General features: G+C 42.0%; 2 protein-coding genes across 2 annotated transcripts in view; one reads left to right on the forward strand and one right to left on the reverse strand.

Annotated features, from left to right (window-relative positions):
* ext1b (exostosin glycosyltransferase 1b) overlaps positions 1-16,907 on the forward strand; it is a 110,274-nt gene extending 93,367 nt beyond the window's left edge. The window contains exons 9-11 of the mRNA XM_031793768.1: positions 3,556-3,716; positions 4,481-4,652; positions 12,804-16,907. Of these exons, the coding sequence (XP_031649628.1) occupies positions 3,556-3,716; positions 4,481-4,652; positions 12,804-12,989 (519 nt within the window). The 3' untranslated portion in view covers positions 12,990-16,907. The remainder of the gene's footprint in view (positions 1-3,555; positions 3,717-4,480; positions 4,653-12,803) is intronic.
* Positions 16,908-18,947: 2,040 nt separating this feature from the next.
* The window catches only part of med30 (mediator complex subunit 30), a 33,355-nt gene continuing 28,100 nt past the window's right edge, over positions 18,948-24,202 (reverse strand). Inside the window, exon 5 of the mRNA XM_020505677.2 lies at positions 18,948-20,206. Coding sequence (XP_020361266.2) covers positions 20,111-20,206 — 96 coding nt within the window. The 3' untranslated portion in view covers positions 18,948-20,110. The remainder of the gene's footprint in view (positions 20,207-24,202) is intronic.

Genomic DNA, 24,202 nt, shown 5'->3' on the forward strand with positions numbered 1-24,202 from the left:
GGTTAATCCTTATTGTGGCTAGCTTCACATAGATGGGTCCGACCACCATTAATCAAATAAGAACAGTCTTATAAATTAGGGTTATATTAGATGATGACACCCAGCTATATAGTTAGCTAGCTAATTATAGCTACTGGAACAGATTGTCGTTTTGCTATGTTTTTGTGGAAGAACATTGTTTGCATCCATGAGCTAGCTAGCTTTTTGTTATGACCAGCACCGTAGGTGCACAAGACAACTTTACCAGTATCGTAGCATACACATGTGACATATGAAATACAAGTGATAGTGTAATCAATGTATAATAACTACGTAAAAATGTATGAACGCATTCAATTATTATGTGACCTGCAGTCATAATCAGGTCCTGATTGGTCAACAAGCTTAATTGACATGTCAAATAGTGTTAAATAGTATATTTTTTGGACACATAAAGACCCAAACGGTGTTCCATAGAAATCCTGGTTGAGAATGAAACAATTGAACAAATGACCAACGAAACAGCACAGCAAGTGAGTGAAATAAATAGGTTTTGATTGTCAGTTAAGAACAAATTCTTATTTACAATGACGGCCTACCCCGGACGACGCTGGGCCATTTGTGCACCGCCCTATGGGACTCCCAATCACGGCCGGATGTGATACACCTGGATTCGAACCAGGGGCTCTAGTGACGCCTCTTGCACTGAGATACAGTCCTTACACCGCTGCATCCATGTGTGTGTGTTTAACTATGTACTAGAATGCTTAAAAGGCCGCAACATTTTTTTATATTGGTTATCTGTATCGTTTTTTGGCAAGGAAAATATCGGATATCGGTATCGGCCAAAAATGTCATATCGGTGCATCACTTCTTCTTCTTATTATTATTATTATAATAAGTGATGCGTAGGACTATTAGGCGTAGGCAACAGATCTGGACGATGTGTCATTTTAAGCGATTTGAGCGTCCTTCGTGGTGCTGAAAGGACAGCGCCAGGATTGCACTGTGATGTTGAAGTTGAACCAACTTTTTAACCTTTAACTTGTGGTGCTGAAGGATACCTCTGCCATTTGGCCAGTTCAGGAACAAAAAAAACAACCATTTTAATTTGGCCTATTGCCTAAAAGGCCTACGACTGCTTGGTATAGCTATTTGTAGACATTAGCCGGAACCACGTGGTCATATATCGTTCAGGGTTCCACTGGGCGAGGGCGTCTGTGGAGTTTTATGAATGTCAAGGCAGACACAGTGATTACATTTTTTTATATCCAACGTTCTGATTGGCCAAAGTGGTCAAGCCTCTGACTGGCCTCCGCAGTACGCACTACGCAGTATAGTTCTTCATCATTCTCGCCACCGCCAGAGAGAAAGACAGGGAAGAAACCACAATTTATATACCTCTCGACTGCTATACATTTTAATTTGGTTTGTCATTATATTGTGCTAATTTAAATAAAACTTGTGAAAAATATAGAAATGCAACATGCTACAATTTCAAATATTTTACTGAGTTACAGTTCATATAAGGAAATAAAGTCAATTGAAAGAAATTCATTAGGCCCTAATCTATGGATTTCACATAAATGTTTTATCTAGGTAGGTCAGTTAAGAACAAATTCTTATTTACAATGACAGCCTACACATGACTGGGAATACAGATATATATCTGTTCGTCACAGATACCTTAAAAAATGAGCCTCACAATGGGCCTCAGGATCTCATCGCGGTATTTCTGTGCATTCAAATTGCCATCGATAAAATGCAATTGCGTTAGTTGTCCGTAGCTTATGCCTGCCCATAACATAACCCCACCGCCACCATGAGGCACTCTGTTCAGAACGTTGACATCAGCAAACCGCTCGCCCACACAACGCATAGATGTGGTCTGCATTTGAGACGCTAGTTGGATGTACTGCCAAATTCTTTAAAACAATGTTTGAGGTGGCTTATGGTAGAGAAATGAACATTACATTTTCTGTCAACAGCTCTGGTGGACATTCCTGTCAGTATAATTGCACGCTCCCTCAGCTTGAGACATCTGTGGCCTTGTGTTGTGTGACAAAACTGCACATTTTAGTGGCCTTTTATTGTCCACGGCACAAGGTGCACCTGTGTTTAAACAGCTTCTTTATATGCCACACCTGTCAGGTGGATGGATTATCTTGGCAAAGGAGAACTGCTCACAAACAGGGATGTAAACATATTTGTGCACAAAATGTGAGAGTAATAAATGTTTTGTGCCTATGGAAAATGTCTGGGATCATTTATTTCAGCTCATGAAGCATGGGACTAGCGTTGCATGTTGCATTTTATATTTTTGTTCAGTGTAATTTATAACATATTCCAGAAATAGTTTCACCAGCTTTGTGTATTCTCAAATTGAAAAAAGCGAGGGAGCTCCACTTCTCCACGCTCCAGGCAGCACTACACGCCTGACAGAGACCAAGCCTCTACAGTACAGAAATGGGGAGAAAGAGAGTGAAAGTATAGTGAGCTCCAAACCTACCACTTCCACTGCCTCCCTGTTGTCCCACATGCAACTTTCTCTTCTCCCCCTCTCTTATATAGTACTTAGGGATCCATCTTTCTCTTTTATTTTGCCCTCTTTATCTCTAGCAATTTCTCATACTCTTTCTCTATCCCTCTCACTCCTTACACCTTTCTCATGTTCACTCTTTTTCTCCATTTCTTACTCTCCCCATCTCTCTGTTTAAGTGGCATCTTTTATCACGTCGCGAATCCCCTGCATATTGAGGAAACCACCATTGTGACTGTTTTAATATGGGTTTAATTTCTGCTTCCTGGGGTGGCTTTTCTCTTCATTCCTCGAGCTGAGCCAGGCACACAGTTTGGCATAACACCGTGAGAACACAGATGTCGCCGAGACGAGGTTTTGAGTGGGAGCCCATAAAGGCTGTTTTTGTGATGACCCTGTGGCTGTTATTACACACTCTTAATTCTGTTTCTGGTGGAGGCGCTGCCTGTGTCCCAAATGGCACCCTATTCTCTACATAGTGCACCACTTTTGACTGCTTTTCCCCTATGGGGCCTGGTCAAAAGCAGTGTGCTCTATTGGGAGGAAGGTGTTATTTGGAACGCAGGCTCTGTCTGGCTGCTGCCGGAACCAGGCTGACCCTGTCTGTTTTCTCTAATTATTTATTTAAATGCTTTGATCAACCAGCGAGAGGTCAGCCAACTGCAGAGAGCTTTTGAAAACACGTTTGTGTAATAAGTTTGTGTGATGCGGCATTCGAGAGAGGGTGCGTATCTGTCCCAGCATCGTTCGGGTTAGGGGAGGGTTTGGCCGGGGTAGGCCGGCATTGTAAATAATAATTTGTTCTTTAACTGACTTGCCAAGTTAAATAGAAATACATGGACAGTGTGCATTCATTGAGTGTAAAAATGTGTATTAAATGGATACTTTGGGATTTTGACAATGAGGCCCCAGAGTCAGATGAACTCTTGGATACCATTTTTCTGTCTGCGTGCAGTTTGAAGGAAGTTGCTAACTAGCACTAGTGCAATGACTGGAATCCATGCGTGTCTGCTAGCAGTGTTTGTCTTCCTCCTCAGGTGGACTTTGCCTTCACGGTGTGGCAGAGCTTCCCAGAGAGGTTGGTGGGCTACCCGGCCCGGAGCCACTTCTGGGACAGCAACAAAGAGCGCTGGGGCTACACTTCCAAGTGGACCAACGACTACTCCATGGTGCTGACCGGAGCTGCCATTTACCACAGGTACAGTAGGCTACAGTACAAGCTCCAGGGTGAAGTTTCCCCTAGGTACAGATCTAGGATTAGCTTCCCCACTACCCCAGAATGTAAAACTGACCCAAGATCAGTGTATAGGTGCAACTTCACCCTGTTCAACAGTATTACACTACCAGCAGTGCTTGACTTGGGCTGAAATAGTTGCCGGGACTTATTTTGGGGGCTGGTACTGTTTATATTTAGGTACAGGAGCTCCATAATACTTTCTGAGCTAATATTCTATAACAGGTGCAGGAACTCAAGCAGTAGAGCATTTGAGGTGCCCGTACTCTTTTCTGGTGAGCTCGTGCCCAAGACAAGCATTGACTACCAGTGGAGGCTGGTGGATTAAGAAATCGGATGACGGGCTTATTGTAATGGCTGTAATGGACAAGGTAGCAAACACAATTGAAAGTGACATAAACCTCCACTGAACACTACTGTAGGAAGTAGACTTGAGGCCACATACTGTACATCAGTCATGTTGAGTGGTGCATCGTGGATCCTGTCCCAACCCTCTTTACATTCTTTTTCATTCAGTTCAACAAAGACTCATTTCAGCACTGTTATCAAACTTACATTGAACTGCTTTGATTAGCTTTTAACTCAATCAAATCAATTAATCGATCCAAACTCTAATCTTGAATGAGTCCCAGGTCTTTCCAAATACCTCCAAAATCTCCCTCTCAACTCTTCTTCTCCCTCTCCAAATATTACCACTTCCTGTTCACTAACTTATTCTTCCTCCTCAGATATTACCACTTCCTGTACACCAATTTCCTGCCAGCCAGCCTGAAGGGCATGGTGGACCAGCTGGCTAACTGTGAGGACATCCTCATGAACTTCCTGGTGTCAGCTGTCACCAAGCTGCCGCCCATCAAGGTCACCCAGAAGAAGCAATACAAAGAGACCATGATGGGACAGGTATGTAATTATAAGACATTACATACTGGGTAGTTTGGGTACTGGATGCTAATTGCTGAAACAGCATTTCAGCTGTGTATATCTGACAATATACCACGACTATGACGCAAAAATACTAGTTTGCTGTTTTATGTATGTTTGTGACCAGTTTATAATAGCAATACGACATCTCAAGGGTTTGTGGTAAATGGCCAATATACCATGGGTAAGGGCTGCATCCGGGCACTCCGCTTCTCGTTGTGAGTAAGAACAGCCCTCAGCCGTGGTGTATTTAAGCAATAAGGCCCAATATACATGGCTAAGGACTGTTCTTAGGCACGACGCAACACACAGTGCTTGGATACAGCCCTTAGCCGTGGTATATTGGGCATATACCACACCCCTTGTGTGTTATTGCTATTATAAACTGGTTACCAACCAAATTAGATGTAATTAAATGTTTTTGTCATATGGTCTAATATACCACGGCTTTCAACATTCATGGCTCAGAAAACTTGCTTGCATCGTGCCTAAAAACAGCCCTTAGCAGTGGTATATTGGCCATATACCACACCCCCTCAATCTTGCTTAATTATAAAATGGATGGTTCGAGCCCAGAATGGTATGTCAGACCATATACCACGAGTATGAGACATTTTATTTTTACTGCTCTAATTACATTGGTAACCAGTTTATAATAGCAATAAGGCACCTCAGGGGTTTGTTGTATATGACCAATATACCACAGCTAAGGGCTGTATCCAGACACTCCACTGTGTGGTATACTGGCCATTTAGCACATTTATCCCTCGGGCCTTATTGCTCAGTTATAGCATGGCATTGTTGAATACTAATTTCTGATTGGCTTCAAAGGTAGTCTAGAGCGTGCATGATTTAAGTGATAATGCCCTCGAGCCGGTGTTTGAAGGATATATTGGCACATGTCACTTTTATACAACAGGTTACCAACATATTCAAATAATGATTGACATATTTTCATAAAATTTTTTACTTTGATGAATTTATTCATACTAAACTCGGCATCAACAAAAAAAACGTCCTCTCACTATCAATTGCGTTTATTTTCAGAAAACTTAACGTGTAAATATTTGTATGAACATAAGATTCAACAACTGAGACATAAACTGAACAAGTTCCACAGACATGTGACTAACAGAAATGGAATAATGTGTCCCTGAACAAAGGGGGGGTCAAAAGTAACAGTTAGTATCTGGTGTGGCCACCAGCTGCATTAAGTACTACAGTGCATCTCCTCATGGACTGCACCAGATTTTGCCAGCGACGGTGGGTTTGTGCCCATAGGTGACGTTGTTGTCGGTGATGTCTGGTGAGGACCTGCCTTACAACAGGTCTGCAAGCCATCAGTCCAGCCTCTTTCAGCCTTTTGCGGACAGCCTGAGCACTGATGGAGTGATTGTGCGTTCCTGGTGTAACTCAGGCAGTTGTTGCCATCCTGTACCTGTCCCGCAGGTGTGATGTTCGGATGTACCGATCCTGTGCAGGTGTTGTTACACGTGGTCTGCCACTGCAAGGACGATCAGCTATCTGTCCTGTCTCCCTGTAGCTCTGTCTTAGGCGTCTCACAGTACGGACATTGCAATTTATTGCCCTGGCCACATCTGCAGTCCTCATGCCTCCTTCCAGCATGCCTAGGGCACGATCACACAGATGAGCAGCCATCTTTCTTTTGGTGTTTTTCAGTCAGTAGAAAGGCCTTTTTAGTGTCCTAAGTTTTTATAACTGTGACCTTAATTGCCTACCGTCTGTATGCTGTTAGTGTCTTAACGACCGTTCCACAGGTGCATGTTCATTAATTGTTTATGGTTCATTGAACAAGCATGGGAAACAGTGTTTAGAGCTTTTAAAATGAAGATCTGTGAAGTTATTTTGATTTTTTACGAATTATCTTTTAAAGACAGGATACTAAAAAAGGGACGTTTCTTTTTTTGCTGAGTTTATTTCATCCTTCCACAAGATATAGTCCCGACACAAATCTAGAGTTGCTTCCCAAGCCGGCTGGTCGTTCGTTCTATCGGTTCGTTTGCCAGAGACCCAATAATTTATTTGTATATAGCCATAAAAATGATGCCAGCTGATTCATGATTTTGAATGGCTGAGAATTTCTGCCTGTCTGTCTCGTCCCGACTCCCGACACATTCATTACTATGGGACCGCTTGGAGATCGAATTTGAATATTGAAGCAATGTTGAAAATGTCAGAGACAAGCTTTATACAAATCTCCGCTATTGAAAACTAAATGTTTGTCGAAAAGAAATGTAAGATAATGTCTAGTGGAGATCAAGTTTAGAAATTGCCTGGCTGCGGTGATGGAACAGTCAGATGGAACAGAGTAAATAGGCATTTTAACGTCATAGATTTAACAGGTGGTAACAGAACAGTGCAAACTGGCTCTAATCAGAATGGAAAGAGGAGCGGGAGGCCCTGGTGCACAACCAAGCAAGAGGACAAGTACATTAGAGTGTCTAGTTTGAGAAACATACGCCTCAAGCCCTGAACTGGCAGCTTCATTAAATAGTACCCGCAAAACGCCAGTCTCAACGTGAAGAGAACAGTGATGCTGGCTTTCTAGGCAAAGAGTTGCTAAGAAAAAGCCATATCTCAGACTGGCCAATACAAAGAAAAGATTAGGATGGGCAAAAGAACAGGCACTGGACAGAGGAACTCTGCCTAGAAGGCCAGCATCCCGGAGTCGCCTCTTCACTGTTGACGTTGAGACTGGTGTTTTGCGGGTACTATGAATTATGGACTTGAGGCATCTGTTTCTCAAACTAGACACTAATGTACTTGTCCTCTTGCTCAGTTGTGCACTGGGGCCTCCCTCTTTCTTTTCTGGTTAGAACCAGTTTGCGCTGTTCTGTGAAGGGAGTAGTACACAGCGTTGTACGAGATCTTCAGTTTGTTGGCAATTTCTCACGTTGAATATCCTCAGAACAAGAATAGACTGATGAGTTTCAGAAGAAAGGTCTTTGTTTCTGGCCATTTTGAGCCTGTCATCGAACCCACAAATGCTGATGCTCCAGATACTCAACTAGTCTAAAGAAGGCCAGTTTTATTGCTTCTTTAATCAGAACAACAGTTTTCAGCTGTGCTAACATAATTGCAAATGGGTTTTCTAATGATCAATTAGCCTTTTAAAATGAGAAACTTGGATTAGCTAACACAACGTGCCATTGGAACACAGGAGTGATGGTTGCTAAATGGAGATCTCTGTACGCCTCAATTTTAAAAATCAGCCATTTCCAGCTACAATAGTCATTTAAAACATTAACAATGTCTACACTGTATTTCTGATCAATTTGATGTTATTTTAATGGACATTCTTTTTTGCTTTTCTTTCAAAAACAAGGAAATATCTAGTTGACCACAAACTTTTAAGCGGTAGTGTGTATATATATATTTTCCCCTAACCCTAATTGGAGTAAACTAATGGACAACAACACTTAGGCTACTACTTCTAGCTTATACATACTATATACATTTTACAGACACAGTATAGTTTGCAATAGTTATCTTTTGTTTTTAGTCCCATCCTTCAGCTTCAGTCAACCCCTCCCATCTACCTCTTAACACCATCCATATTGGATTTCTATTTGCCATATATTTTTCAACTGTGCTGTGATGTTTCACAAAAGTTCTGAACCTTTCTATTCTCACAGATTCTACATATTGTAAATTACATTTTTTTTTTAAGTTTTTTTGCAAAGAGTGTTATACTATTGATCGAATGACTATGACTTTTTAAATCACCCAGCAGTGCTATTTGAAAACACACCTACACATTAACACATAGAAACAGTACACCCTCCATATAATTCACATCATAGGCCTAATAGTACTGTTGAGCTCTTTACTTGCACACAATATAGCTGGGTCACCCCGTTCTGTCCCTAGGGGTCCACGGCCCTGTAGCGCTCCAACTCAACACACCCCACTCAGCTTTAGGATCTTAGTGAAACATTCATTCATTAGGCCAAGGCGACAACAGTACAACAGATCCCCAGGTTCAGGGCTGTGCAGCCCAGTAGCTAGGGATTGCCTAAATCTCCCCCGAAGTAGGCATGTTTTCAGTACAGACTCCCTTTTGTCGTGAAATATTCCATATAAGGCATCAAGACCTTATGAAAGTTGCACAGTATACCCTTAATCTTAAAACACATCTAGTGATACTGTGCATAACTTTTCATTTCTTCCATACATTGTGGGAGGATAACCAACCGTCCAAATAATGGCAATGAATTGGCTTGGTTACACAAGTTTCTTCTGATAAGTCTCCAGTATCAACATTTCCTAGCAAACAAAAACAGGGAGAAGGAGAATCTGAAGACATGCTTAGATAAAAGAACATACTCTTTGCTAGAATTCAGACAGCCTTCACAAGACCCCAACATATGCAAATAGGGGCGGCAGCGTAGCCTAGTGGTTAGAGCGTTGGACTAGTAACTGAAAGGTTGCAAGTTCGAATCCCCGTAGCCTGACAAACCTGTTCTGCCCCTGAACAAGGCATTTAACCCACTGTTCCTAGGCCGTAATTGAAAATAAGAATTTGTTCTTAAACCGACTTGCCTAGTTAAATAAAGGTCAAATAAAAAATATTTAAAAAAAAGAATAAACACCTGTGCATGATATTCCATTTTCTACGGATGGTCTGAGATTATATGAACATGACTGGGCATTCTAACATATCATTCATCATCATCGTCTCCCAGGTCTTCCTCACATTTATGTTTTGTGTCATCGGGAAAAGCCCTTTGATACAGTTTGGAAATCAACTTTTGAGGTTTGTCAGACTGCCTTAAAATAGCATCCATTGTTTGCTGGACAGAGATAATAAAGTGTTGTGTCTTCAAAAATTCACCTCGCCTCTGTCACAGACTAGTCTTCCCTGGCTGCCTGATTCTGCTGAGACCCCTGTCACCATCTGATCCTCCTAAAATGAGACACGGCAAAGAATTACCTCCATGTACATGTATACATTATATTGTCCAAGAATAGAATCAACGGTTCAATAATTGAAATAACCACGATTCCCAGATCCCAGACTGTAGCTTTAAACTTAAAACTGTTGCCCTGTAGCTACTGTAGGTCAATTCAAGATAGAACTTTGTATCATCCACTAAATATACTGCAAAATTCCCCTGGGCTCCGTAGACTGGTCCTCCGTGGCTGTCTGACCCTGCTGGGACCCCTGTCACCATCTGATCCAGCTAATAAGCACTTGAGAGCAGCATTCCCACGGGATGCCTGCGGGACCTGCGGGTCCCAACAGAGATCATTGTGATGCGGTTGGCATTTTTCATGCTGCTGGCAGTCAGACAAATGACTTTGGGATGAAAATATTTTTGTTGTCCCACAGATTATTTGGAAACAGCCCTCTTTCTGCTTTGTACGCGTTAGCCTACCTATTGTATTAGAAGCACTTTTTTTTGGGTTGCATTATTCACATTCGCTGACTTCAGTAGCCTACCTCTCCTAGTTGAGCGTGAGAGTTCTAGTGTGCCTAGTACAGTATGTGTGGTCTCATTGGAATAGAGTAGGGCTGCCCACATGGGCAGAGAATCACATGGCGGTTAACTTGAATATGACATTAACTTCAATCTGATGAGACTGTAGTGTAGTGTCTGTAAATAAATATTGATAATGAAAAGAAGTGGAGGGCGCTCAACCAACGTGAGTCGAAGTGTAATAAAAAGAAATGGTCATCATAATTTGAAAAGGGGAAAAGAACAGCACGCACATAGTCTAACCTATGTGCCAGCGTTGCCTTTAAAAAAAATATTTTAAAAATCAACAAGTTATCATTTATTTGTTTCTGCCTGCAAATCAGCCTCCTAAAAATGTAGCAAGTGTCAGTCATCATTCTTGCTGCCTCCAGTTCAGTAGCCATACCTGCGAGGTCAGGTGCGCCTGTGGTCTCGATTAAATAGAGCCGTCTATGTATACATGGTCGGAGAAACACGGGACAGTTATCTTTCCATGGAAATGGGCTTCCTAAATAGACCTATGATTAGGCTATACTTTACTACATTGCGTAGAAATATGGATAAATATTGATCACCCATATTTCTCTGTCTTCCCACTCCTTAAAGGTAGGCTATACAAATAGCTCAAGAGAAAGTGCAAAAGTCTCTCCAACAAATGCTCTCTTCAAACTACATCGAGCATATTGGCTGATATAGCCCAGTAATACAATAGAAGGGCCATGTGAGAATCTCTGGTAATTTAACCTATTTCTTAAATTATTTTTGTTCATTTTTATATTGCCTATGGGGTGGCAAATTGCTGGGACCATGGCCGGCAAATGAGCTGCGTCACATACGCCTAAAATAACATCGTGGTTGGGTTTGGGACCAGTTCTTGCGGTAAGTTAGCGGGTGGGAGTCAGACAGAAAGCCGCACAGACCTCCACTGTGCACCATGACAGTGAAACCTGTAACGTTAAAGTTGTTTATGACTGTGTCCGTGTGAAAAGTAGGGACTTTTGCGGTACATCAACTGGCAAAAACTTGCCAATTTAATTTACTTCTGAAACGTGACACAACAAAGGCTGCAAAACATGTCCATACAAACAACTGCTGTTAGATAGTAATAATAGCCACCTCATATCGCTATCTGACAGATAACTAGGGGCTCAGAGCTGTCCTGGCTGTGGTAGCTAACATTACTCACTAGCGTAGCTTATTCATTCACCTCACTTGAGGGGATGAAACATTAGCTAATGTTACATGTCAGTTACAATACTAGCTTTTTTTAAATGTTAAACAGCAGCTACCTTGCCAGCTACATCACGCAACTAAAGAGTAGCCAGTTTCTATTCCTGTTAGAACTCGGTGGTGTAGCTGGTAAGGTAACTGCTGAACTCTAATCAACTCTCCCGTGCAGGTCCAACCAGCCTTCCAGAGGCTTTGCCTTCACACAGCCTTGTCAGCCCGCTCTGTGGTGTCGGTGGGGGTCCTAAATCCAGTCCGTCTAAATACGCCAAACAGCCTAGCCTAATGCTCGGGAGGCGTCTGCGTGGTCCTAAAGCACACTGGTGCCTCGTTTTGTGTCACATTCCAATAATAAAACTGGGAGGAACAAAAATGCCATTTCAGTATGTGGGTTCCACCCTTCCCCAGTGAAAGTTGTGCCCCTGATTCGCAGAATAATTAGATGGCTATGAAGCTCATTCTTTACATGTTTGAGCTGCTTTTGAAAGCAAAGATCGAATTGGAAACTTTATCGGCGTTGTTGAATTCTGATGGTTTGGTTAGGAAAAGTTCAAGGGTTCAACTCCACCCACTTTTCATCATCTCCAGCACAATACCAGTGTCCGCATATACGTTTTGTAGAAAAAATATATCAAGTGAAAACTATGACATCTTCAAAAGTTGAAACATTATAAACACCTAGATTTGCGGTGCCTTGGGGTCCAAGAAAATGCCCCCTGCCTTGGGCTAGAAAGTAATTTCCGGTTTTGAAAATCACTTTAAAACCAGAGTAGGCTGTAGTTAGTATGGTTGTGACAGTTTTTGTAGGACATTAGCCTAAATGTTACTAATATATTATCAATTAGCGCACTAGCAGCCATCATATTTACAGTTAGTAATCTAGCTAAGTGTTTTGAGTATCCACTCTCCTCATGTGGTGAATAATATAGCCAAAAGGCCAATAAGATGTCAGCAAAATTCTCTGAACAGCCCAAAAAATAAATCTAATAATTCTGGATCCTATTTTGGCAGGTTGCATATCAATCATGGATTTCCTGGATATGTTGGATAAAATAGTTTACATTTTTAGTCATAGGCTACAATCTCAGTTGTCATACTTGGCACAGAAAAATAATTGTCTAGAGCCCTGCCGCTAATGTAATGAAAAAAGGATATAGAAATAGTTACATTCATGGCCAATATTACCTTTTGTCCATATCGCCAGGCTCTCGCACCATCCCAAAGATGCATTTATCGCTGATTTATCGTTAAAACCAAAAAATGGGTCAGTTTATCACTATGGATTTTTGGTCACATCGCCCAGCACTAGACCCCACCCAGCATTTTGAGACACCCTGATATGATTTAGTGTCATGACGTGCTGCTATGATCAAACAATAACTTATCTTTTCCTTTGTCTTTCTCCCTCCTCCCGACCATGCAGTCGTCGCGGGCGTCACGCTGGGCTGACCCGGACCACTTCGCCCAGCGGCAGACGTGCATGAACAAGTTCGCCAGCTGGTTTGGCGGCATGCCCCTGGTCCACTCCCAAATGAGGCTGGACCCGGTGCTGTTCAAGGACCAGGTCTCCATCCTGCGCAAAAAATACAGGGACATCGAGAGGCTCTGACAGGACGTGCGCCCCCTGCTGGAGAGGCCGGGGGAGGCGTTAGCGGTAGTAACAGACAGACTCGCTGGAGAGCAGCCGTAGGAGGACCACGACAGTGGCAGTAGGACAGTCAGCCAACCTGGAGCCTGATCCTAGGGGGCGCTACAGCTCTGTCTCCCACTCAGCACATTGCCAATGACCACAGGACTTGACAAGGGAAATTGCGGTCTCTGGAGAACTACAAGCATACACACACACAAAGGATATACAGATCTATAGTATGTTCACATAAACACACAAACTACTGACAATGAGACTCTTAGAAATAATATTTTTTTTGTATGAATGCCACAAAGGAGCGAATGATGACAGACTTTCCTGTGACTCATGTGCAGGATGGTAGAGGAAGGGAGGTGTCCAACATGACAACCCAACCACAGATCATATCCGCCACGGACTGGTAACCTAGACTCAATGCAACCCTTCCTAACCTCACCTTGACCCCTTCATGACCTCCCTATGTCTGCATCAGAACCCCTGACGCATTCACCACCAGCCCCTTCTCTGGACCCTGGGAAAACCCTATAACTATTTCTTTCCTTATTTTTCGATCCTTACTTCCCTCCCATGTGTACGCTGGGGTTTGAAGCGTTGGGGGCGTCTTATCATCCTAAGAACTGTTCCGTGATTTAATCAAATTCAGCATTTGGCGGTCAAGGTCAAGAAAGTAGAGTTTTGTTATCCTTTTACCGGAAGGACAGATTAAAAGCGGCCATTTTGAAATGGTGCCACTTGTATTGCCATGCGGCAGTCACAAAACCCACAGAAACATGAACTCTATGCTCATTCCTTGAATTTCTGATAGCTTGATTTCTATTTCTGTCAGATTTATCGCAATGATAAGCCTTTTTTTCCTTCAAAACTCTCAAAAGCAGTGTTACTTTTCTTCTCGTGTGTTTATTTTCTCCTCAAAAGTTCAGCTCCAGTGTGTGTACAGAGGCTAAAAGTAAGCTCATCCAACCATAAGCCCAAACAGAGTACTTTCCATCCGTCGGAATGAGCAAAATGAACATTTCTCGATGAAATGGAGCAGAACACTGCCTTCTAAACCAAACCCTTTTCACCCATTTATTTCCCCTTTATTGCTTACGAGCACTACCGTGGCAGAAGGAGTGTATGCTAAATTTAGAACCTAACCAGTTCTTTAGTTGCCTGCGTCATTTCCACAGTAATGTTAAGAGATTCTGGAGATGTGAGTGTGAAACGTGTCTGTTGTGCCATGTCCCCGAAATTCACATTTAGTGCTGCCTTTTTAAACTGCTTATTGCACATATTTCCCATAAATCGATATCAAAAGCAGTAGAAGATACTATATAGTTGAAATGCCCTCTGTAATATTTGTTATTCTTCCTAGATTCACCACATCATAATGATGCTGGTGAAATATAAGCCCCAAAGCCATTCGATAGACATAGCCATCTCCTACACCATTCGTCAGGGGACATATGTTTTGTGTTCAATTAGAGAAAGCCATTTCATTTGAAGTGTTGGGTTTCCCTGGGGAGCAGCCCTTGATGAAACCTTCTGTCTCTATATTTCCAATCATGTCTGACTCTGCTCTGGATGCAGTGACCCACAACCCTGACCCTTTGGCTCCAGGTTTACAGAGAAAAGACAACCAGCTCCCCCTCACCTAGCCTTGTCGTTGTAATGTTTTTCACCACCACCGTTCACCACCGTTTGTTCATAATTTCTGTTGCGCCAAGTCTTCCTGTGATGCTGTTGTACTCACAATACTAACTCCTCCCAGCTCAACTACATTTTGTCCTGACAATTTTTTTTGCCAGTCATTGGTAACAGGTGTATTGTGGTCGAATAGGGGGGAAAAAAACTGTATATTTTATTGAGCAATTTCAAGGAAATTGCTTCAAGAAATGTGGAAGTTCATGGCTGTAGAGTGATACCCTATTATGAAGAGGCTTTTGCCTTTGTACCACGCCAGAGCCCTGCCAGTCCACTTGAACAGGTACTTGAATGTCTGAAGACTTGAAGTAGCGTAGTGTGCTTTAGTGACCTTTTTATTGTGAAGGTGACTGAATTTAAAGGGCCAGTTTCCCAGACACAGATTAAACCTAGTCCTGGGCACAAAAAAATAACATATTCTCAATGATGTTCCATGTTAGTTCAGGACTATGCTGGATCTGGCTCAGGGAAACCGGACAAAAGTGTGTCAGCTGTGAGCCAAAGCTCAACTATCCATTTTCTTCAACCCCCCCCCCCCCTTTCGTTGTATCTCTGTCATTTCTTATTGAGGTCGTTATAGACTCCTACACATTTGATTAGGTTTTCATATCGGGATACAATCAATGAAGGTTGAACCCACTAGGTTTATACATGGCCAATGAGTTGATATTGTCATCGGTGGGCCTGGGCTATCTACTCTTGCCGTTCTCAAAATGTCATATATGATATTATCATCATCAACATGTAATACTACAGTACAGATTAGATTTAGTAGCTGGTATATTGTCAGCATATAGTTTTTTCACTACATTTTTGCATATGTTTGTATTTCCTTTCAGGAAATGTACTCTGGGAGAAGGAGTTTGGAATGAACTTGTATGATTTGATATTGGCCAAGAGAGATTTACATTGTATTTGATGCTGACTTGGATCTCTTGGCACTAGACATGCATCTCAATGATTATGAAAAGCGTTGGTCCCCGTTTGAAGTTCAGTAAACCATCTTTGTTTGAATTCATGTCAAACCTTCTTAGGATTGTCTGAACTTGTTATCATCTCAAAAGAGAAAGTCCCCAGCCTTGCACATTGACTTCATAGGTGAAACCAGAGACATTTCAGAAGATCTTAACTCATTTCTGTACATAAACATATATATTTATTTTCATATGTGAACAAAACCAGACAGTGTATAGTATGAAATAGACAGGGGGAAATAACAGGATTTCTTGGCTGAGGGAACCATCGATGAGCAAAAAGATTCTGATTTTGTAAGTTGTACATTTCTTTTTTTTCCACATTGTTGTCAATATATATTTTTTAATTTCCACTGAATAAAAACATCCCTATGTAGAGCAATTGCAACCATTATAGAAATAAAGTTTCCATGTAATTTAATTCAGAATCACCAAGGAGATGAGATGATACCAATCATCTAGAATTAGAGTTGCTGTGAGCATTTAGATTCTGTGAACTGTATTGCAATATGCAGCTGGGTCTCATGTAACCGATCACGGATTTTATTTTGTTGCTGTAATATGTGTCTTCTCAGATTCACTGTAATGTTTGTCACTGTCCACGTCTGCATACTCATTGATGCTTCTGGGGAAACTGGCAACTCTCTGACCATATCTGGTACAAATATAGTCTACTCAAAATGGTCATGTTGAATGAAATAGACATATGACCTTGTAATACAACAGTAGATTGTCTCAGTTAAACATATCCTTCCATAATACCATAAGATACCAGACATTCTAATGGTTTAGCAATGCATGGCCTCTCAGTGTGGTTGGTTGGATGTGCAGGATGGTTACTGTCCTTGATTGTGCCTTTAAAAAAAAAAAATGTTGGTTTGTGAGCTCATGATAACACACACACTGCCATTTTGACCATTAGTCAGAAGAGGAGCACCATATAAGGGTCTCGTTAATCTCGACATACACTGGAGTTTCATCACCACTTTGTTTCGTCCACGACACCTCTGTTCTCTGTTGGATACCAAACTGTGTTGACGACCAACAACGCGCCTGCATGACCACTTTTTCTATGGAATTATTTATCAGTACTTAACTGTATCACAAACAGACAAGCTATTTTGAATGACTTAATTTCCAACTGTCCTGATGCCTTCCTCCCTCCTACCTTGTAATTAACAAATTAATTTTATAGGGGTAATAAATGAAATAGAAAAATGAAGATTTTGTAAGAATGATTTATATATAAAAAAATACATTTGATCATAGATGCGTCAGTGTGTCTTCATTTGCTTTGATGCGAGGTGTATCCTGCTGTTTAACATAAGCATAGTAATGTCGGCAAATAATTTGTTTTGAATGGTGCAGAAACAAGGAGGCCCATTATTACAATAAACAGACAAATCAATATACTGTACTTTCAATCGAATGAGAATGTATTCCTTGTGTACCATACAATGATAGTCCTTCACCATTGTCCTCAACCATAACCAGGTTGGAATTATACCATTGAAGAGAAATTATGATCCACTATCCAGCGATTGATTTTTACTTTGTGGAAGAGCATCTTTGCTTTTCTTGCTATGTGCACATCCCAAATGGCACCATATTCCCTACATAATGCACTGTTTTTGACCGGAGACCCATAGGCTCTGGTCAAAAGTAGTGCACTATATCGGGAACAGAGTGCCATTTGGGATGCATCCTATGTCCTCTACCATCTCCCTGTGGACAATAACCTCGTAACACAACTTGGATAGGACCCAAACCAGCTTCTAAATGATTTATCGGAATCGTATCTGAAGCTGATATTAATATAAATGTCCGAGACCTGATAGCCCGCGGCATGCCCTTTCTCTGTTGTCGGCTCCAGTCTCCTCCTTTCCGCCCAGGGCCGTCCCTAGCCTTATGGGCTTATAGCCCGTCTCATATTGTTGCACTACCACACTTGCGTGATGTGACAAGCCCTTCCACCGATGGTCCGTGCTATCCGGGATCCACAGGGCGTCTGCCTTAAGATGGCCATCGTGGTAAAGACTACAAGGCCCAGAACCCCCTGCCCTTCAAGGTACCTGTCCTAATTATGTTTTAAATAGGCAGCACCTGGCCTGCACTGAGAGCTCTCTGACACGGAGTTTGTCATTACTATTAATAATTAAAAGCCTTTATTTTGCCTGAAACTTGCCTCCTGAACCTTTGAATTGTGATCTCCTTGCCTATTCATGGTTCATTTGTGTGGTCAACCTTTGGCTATGCCCTTGCATTTATGCGTCTCTTATAGGAATCAAAGCCACATCCCTGATGTAGCAGGCACCATGCACTAGCACACTGGGTTATTCATTTCTTTGGCTCATCAAATCTCCTTGATTATACGTTTTATATTTTTGATTTGGTATATTTGCGATATTAACTTGAACAACAATATTTTGGGAACGGGTCGGCGTGAATCTCATTGTATTTCCTTGAATATCTGCAGTTCCTGCCCTTGTATATTCTCCTCTAGTGCATTTTGAGGAGGCAAGGAGATAGGAATCGGAGAGCAACAAATGAGATTCACCCATCAAATTGAAATCCCAATCGAAAACATTAAAGAATATTCTCCAACCAGTTGAAACATGGTTTGGGTGTTGAGGGTGAGAATTCCCTACTAGGGAAAGGCAACAATAAATCTTTGAGAAAAGGCCATTGATTGGAAAGATTCAAACCTATGACCTTCTGGTCCCTACCCCATTGCCCAATCCACTGCTCTGGTATTTTCACGTATTTAAGTGTCTGACTGAACCGCTTTAAGTCAATAGATTAGAAATATCATTAGTTAAGAACTTTAGGTAAGGTTGGAAAACAAAAGTCGCAATCGGTATTTGAAAAGTTTCCCCCTGAAAACTCCACCCCCTGAGCTTCACCTACCCCTGAGTCAAGTTAGTTCTGCCCTTGAGGCGGAGCTTCACCTATTCCATCTAGCCACAACCGTCGAAACCATCAGCTTTGTAAACAAACCATCTGTCCCGTCAAATCATCAGTATCATAACACTGGCATTCAATCCAAGGGTCGGGGGCCCCTAGCAACCGCGGGGCCCTAATCAGCTGCTTATGTCTCTTATTGGCTGGGCTGTCACTGTTTCTGCCTGTAATAAAAACAAGTGTTTCAAGCCTGGGGACAATCCAAAAAGACCACAAAGACCACGGACGTCCCTACTTGATCTGACTGTTCTCGTGAGCAGTGAGCCCCACAGATATGAAAATAGAACAGAAAGAAACAGGGTTGGTCTAAATCACAGCAGGATTTATAGTGCCATAGAATTCCTAAAGTTAACCAGACATTGTGATAATGATAAAGTCCAGAAGATACTGCATTGACACGTCAACATCAAGCAGCCAACCACACATGAAAAGCAGAAGCACAAAACTCTTTTGTTTCACTACACTGTACCATGTTCATGTTGCAAAAGAGAACAGATCTATGTGGGGGGGGGAAACTGGAGACCTCAATCTAGCTAGCAGTGATTTCATTTAAAACTTATTTTCAGCAATGTGCCCTATGATTTGTTTTATGGTATTTTTGCACAGATCTGTGCTCTTCTTCACCACAAACATGTCATCATGTATATCATTTGAGTTAAAATGGTTTAGGAATGTATAAACACATCTTGAAGGAAATCGAACTTCAAAACTACTCTAAATGGGTAAATGTCAAAAATATCTTAGTATTTGTCAAATATCTTAGGATATTAAATAAACTATAACTCTGAAAGTCCTCTTAATAACCATTTTGTAAGCGACAACTACACTCATCGGACAGTTTATTATGTACAATGAATGTACCGCCATTTAATCAGCAGCAACTGCATGATGCCATCGCGTCAGCATGTACCAACATCCCTGTGGAACGTTTCCAGACAACTTGTAGAATACGCCAAAGAATTCAGGTTGTTCTGGAGGCAAAGGAGGGTCCGACCTGTTACTAACTGGGTGTACCTAATAAACTGTACGGTGAGTGTATATCAGCATTTCTCCATCGCACAACTTCTCTTCGTTCTTTGCTTTCTTCACCCTCTTTTTCTGGGACTGACGGTTGTATATTGCAAAAGCCTGCATTTCTAAAGTGCAGCGTCAGCATCAGCCTCAGAGGGACCCTGTCAGATATCCAGTTAACAACCATGTCTTCCTCTGTGTGTGTGTGTGTGTGTGTGTGTGTGTGTGTGTGTGTGTGTGTGTGTGTGTGTGTGTGTGTGTGTGTGTGTGTGTGTGTGTGTGTGTGTGTGTGTGTGTGTGTGTGTGTGTGTGTGTGTGTGTGTGTGTGTGTGTGTGTGTGTGTGTGTGTGTGTGTGTGTGTGTGTGTGTGTGTGTGTGTGTGTGTGTGTGTGTGTGTGTTGTATGCGCGCCTGCGCCTGTGTGTCTCTCTCTCTGTGTCGCCGTGTTTGCCGTTCAACTCCTAACAGCCAGCATGGAGTTTATCTCCCAGATGAGGTTTCTGAGCTGGTCCATTATCTGCTTCAGCTGTTGGTTCTTCTGTTTGAGCTTCTGTAATAAAGCACATGAAATCACATTGTCAGAGCCCATCAAACAAGCCATAGACATACAAGTATTTAAACAGTGGTGGTTGGTTGATAAGATGCCTTTGAAATGCTTTGAAAGGGGCATTAGGTTCAAGAGCCTCAACTGAAAGAACACAGTAGTTGTTCCATGTGAGGATTTTCCTTTTGTTTTTGAACAAGCAGAGCTGATTGGCTGACATTAGCAATCCCTGCAGTAGTTTAATCTCTAAACACACACACATCTGGACAGAATCGGCCACTCACAGCCAGTTTGCCCGCAGATTACCTTTGAACACATAAGTCCAAACTCAAAGTCAACAGCTGCAGTTTACTCAAGTGCCTTATTGCTGAGGTTTATGCACAAACAAATAATGGCAGAGCCTAAGCTGCTCCAAAAGCACACCTGCTAACAGTGTCCTTATAGGACTTCAGTCAGGCCCAGGCCTAGCACCAGTGTTGGAGAAGTCTAGCTAGGTATGCCTTAAGATAGTGGTCTGACTAGCTAGCTGAATATAGCATGTAGAGGGAGAGACAGACACTCATGTGGCTACTGTATCTGCAGTGCAGAGAAAATGTATTAAAGATTAAATCCATCTTGCTCTCTCACTAATGCTCCTTTAGCCGTGACTAATTACCAGCCATTTTTGCGAGCGCAGATAACACCTTCAGCAATCGATTTCACACAGCCCCTCTTAATGTAAACTATTTAGCTGATTGTCCTTGAAGATATTCCGGATTGGAACATTTGGAACAGTTCCATTGTGTGTCTAGGGGGGTTCTTCTCTCTCTTTTGCCACCAGGGTTTCATTTTGTGTCACCGGAAGGGAGGAGCGTGTACTGTACTATACAGGATGCACCTCATGAACCCCACCAGCGACTCTTTAAATAAAGACGTCCTTTATCTTTGTATTCATGAGTTGAGAGATCTATCAGCCAATCTTTGGAATTTCAGTTCAGCCTCTGATATACTGTTGAGTCATACATAAGTACTGTTGCACACAATGAAATGTCACAAACGTGCAGTGATCCCTCTATATACTCTACATATATGGATTTTTTTCTGAGATAACAAATACCAACAAACAAATCTGAAATCCTTCTTTAAAAAAAAAACTCAGATGAATGAATTAACTGCTACTCCAACCTTCAAATCCAATCGTATTGGTCACACACACATATTTAGCAGATGTTATTGCGGGTGTAGCGAAATGCTTGTGGCGTAACATTTCAATACCGTTGGGAGAGAAACAGAAGAGAAGACAGTGGAATGTGTTTTTAACACTCGTATTTCAGAGCTGCAGGTCTATGAACGATCCCACTGCTGATGGAAAGTGATGGCTCTGACAGTTCTGACTGGTCGGCCAAACCTGAGAGAACTGCTTCGCCTTCCGCACCTCTGACAAGCTTAGCCTGCATGCCGCTGAAGGGTCCGACTCCCTCCCTCACTCACTCACTCTTTCTCTTCAGGGATCATGGGGATGCACTCTCTCATTTCCTCGCCTGCCACTCAAGACCGTTTTCGTCCACGTTTGTTCCTTTTGACACGGTCTGACATTGTGTAGGGCATAGCAGGTAGGCTGTTCAACAAATCATGAAAGTAAACAAAGAATTGGGGTTTGAGCTGCCGTCTGTAGAGGCCTCCCGCAGACAATAAGCAGGTTTGTGGGGGAAAAAATGGCTACCTGAGCATAGACACAGCTTAATACAGTACACTACAGTGGACTGACAGAGGTGTGTGTGTGTGTGTGCATCCGAGTGTACGTGCATGCAGGTTTCAGTTGGGAGATGAAAGCATTTTCAGGGTGTGAGGTGAACGTGAACAAGGTACCAGAGTATTTTAGCTCCACTGATAAATTATTAAACTGTAATAGTGATTTATATACTTGGATGGCTCACAACTTCCTCCAGCTAAATCAAGACAAGACCGAGGTACTTATTGTTGGAGCCAAAGCACAGAGAGAGAATATGGCCGCACATTTGAATTCACAGACAATAAAGATAAAATACCAGGTAAAAAACCTAGGTTTTGTTTTAGATTCGGAACTAAATTTCAAATCACACATTAGGAATGTGACCAAAATAGCTTTTTACCACCTGAGGAACATTGCCACGTTGCGGCCGTTTCTCTCTCAGGCTGATAGAGACTCATCCATGCTTTTATTACAAGCAGCCTTGACTACTGTAATGGTCTTCAGTCTGGTTTACCCACGAAAGCCATTGGTCAACAGCAAAACATACAGAATGCTGCAGCACGGGTACTGACCAAGACCAGACGGAGAGCACGCATTACACCGGATTTAAGGTCTCTGCAATGGCTCCCTGTGAGTTTTAAAATTCATTTGAAGATTATTCTATTGGTTTTTAAATCAATTTACGATTGTGCACCCCAATACATGTCGGACATGCTTTTAAGTGATGTACCCAGTAGGTCCCTCAGGTTCCCTGGCACTGGCCTTGTAACTATCCCTAAGCCTAGGACCAAGAGACATGGAGAAGCAACCTTTAGTTATTATGCTCCCAGCCTGCCAGAGAACCTGAGGGGTGTCAAAACTGTGGACATATTTAAAAGAGATCTTAAAACAACTTTTTAGCTTAGCTTTTCCTCAGGTTGCTTTTTAGTCATTCAGTTTTTGTCATTCTTTAGTTTTTTATCTTGTGTTTGTTGTGTAGTAAATATTTCAGCTTTTATTTTCATTGTTTTTTTTTAAGCACATTGACTTGCATTCCATGTCTGAAATGTACTGTACAAATAAAGCTTCATTTGATATGGCCAGCCAACCGCTGAGGAGATCCTGCCTTTCTCTCTCAGGTGCTTTCATGGCACACCTGGGCAGGACAGAGGCAGTTTTGCCCAGGCAGATGTTGGAGTGCTCCAGGGCATCGGCAATACTCATGTCAGCATATCTCCTTTCCTATGTACGTTCTCTTTGTCCTTTCAAATCATCTAAAAGACAGCACTATAGTTTCGGGCCACTTAGTGATAGAAGACGAGCAATTCAATATGATACCAATGACTCATTAATACCCCAGAAGTTTTATCTTGACAGCTTCAGTCATCTTCGTCTTTCTTAGTCTGACTTTAAAGGGTTCCTCTCAAGTCAAATCAGTGTGTTAAAATAGCAAAGATTAGACAAAGTGGTTATGCATATCTGAAGGGCGGTTAGATTTACAGGAGGAGACTTTGAACAGAATAACTTTGTCATTAGTCGCGTCTTTAAAGGAGAACAATTGGAAGTGAGAGAACTTTGATATCTGAGTGGTGATGGTTTATCATACAGAACACCTGGGTGTGAACTGAGTGAACGTTGAGCCAGAAGCGTTGGGGCTGGGCTCTTTCTCTCTCTCACACTTTTTCTTCTCTCGCTCTCTCCACTCCCTTCATCTGATTCTCTTCAACCCTCATCTCAAAGTGAGATAAAAAGGAGCCGTCCTCAATAATGGGGCGAGAGACAGAATTTTAGATCAAAACCTCTTATTATTAAAATTCAGTTTCATTCAAATATTTCTCTCTTGGCTGAGTGACGACGTGCTAAGAGCAAACCCTATCACATTTGGAGGGAACATCTCAGCCACCCTCACACTGTAATTTCTATTATTTTCAAACAGTCTGGTATAGTCCCAAAAGTACAAACAGCAGACAGTCTATTATCTTACACAATTGACATTTGTGTTAATTTATTATTTTGCCCCATTAGAAACATTCAGGATTTTGATTAATTATACCAAACAAAACTAATCTTGATATGATATAAATAGACGAGAGATTACTCATTTTCATCCTTTTTGACATTCCATCAACAATCGTTTCCGGAGCACGGTTGCTTTTTCATTGAGCGGATTTTGACGATAACTGGCGAATGGCTTCACCGTGATTTAAAGTTGCCAGCCAAAGTCGAAAATAGCAAGTCGTGCAAAAAAATGTGCCTTCACTCAGGATTCCGTTCGGCTTATCCGCCCTGTCGCTGCTTTCACTCCGGTGGAT

Source organism: Oncorhynchus kisutch, linkage group LG17 (genome assembly GCF_002021735.2).
Source record: "Oncorhynchus kisutch isolate 150728-3 linkage group LG17, Okis_V2, whole genome shotgun sequence".
Lineage (NCBI taxonomy): Eukaryota > Metazoa > Chordata > Actinopteri > Salmoniformes > Salmonidae > Oncorhynchus > Oncorhynchus kisutch.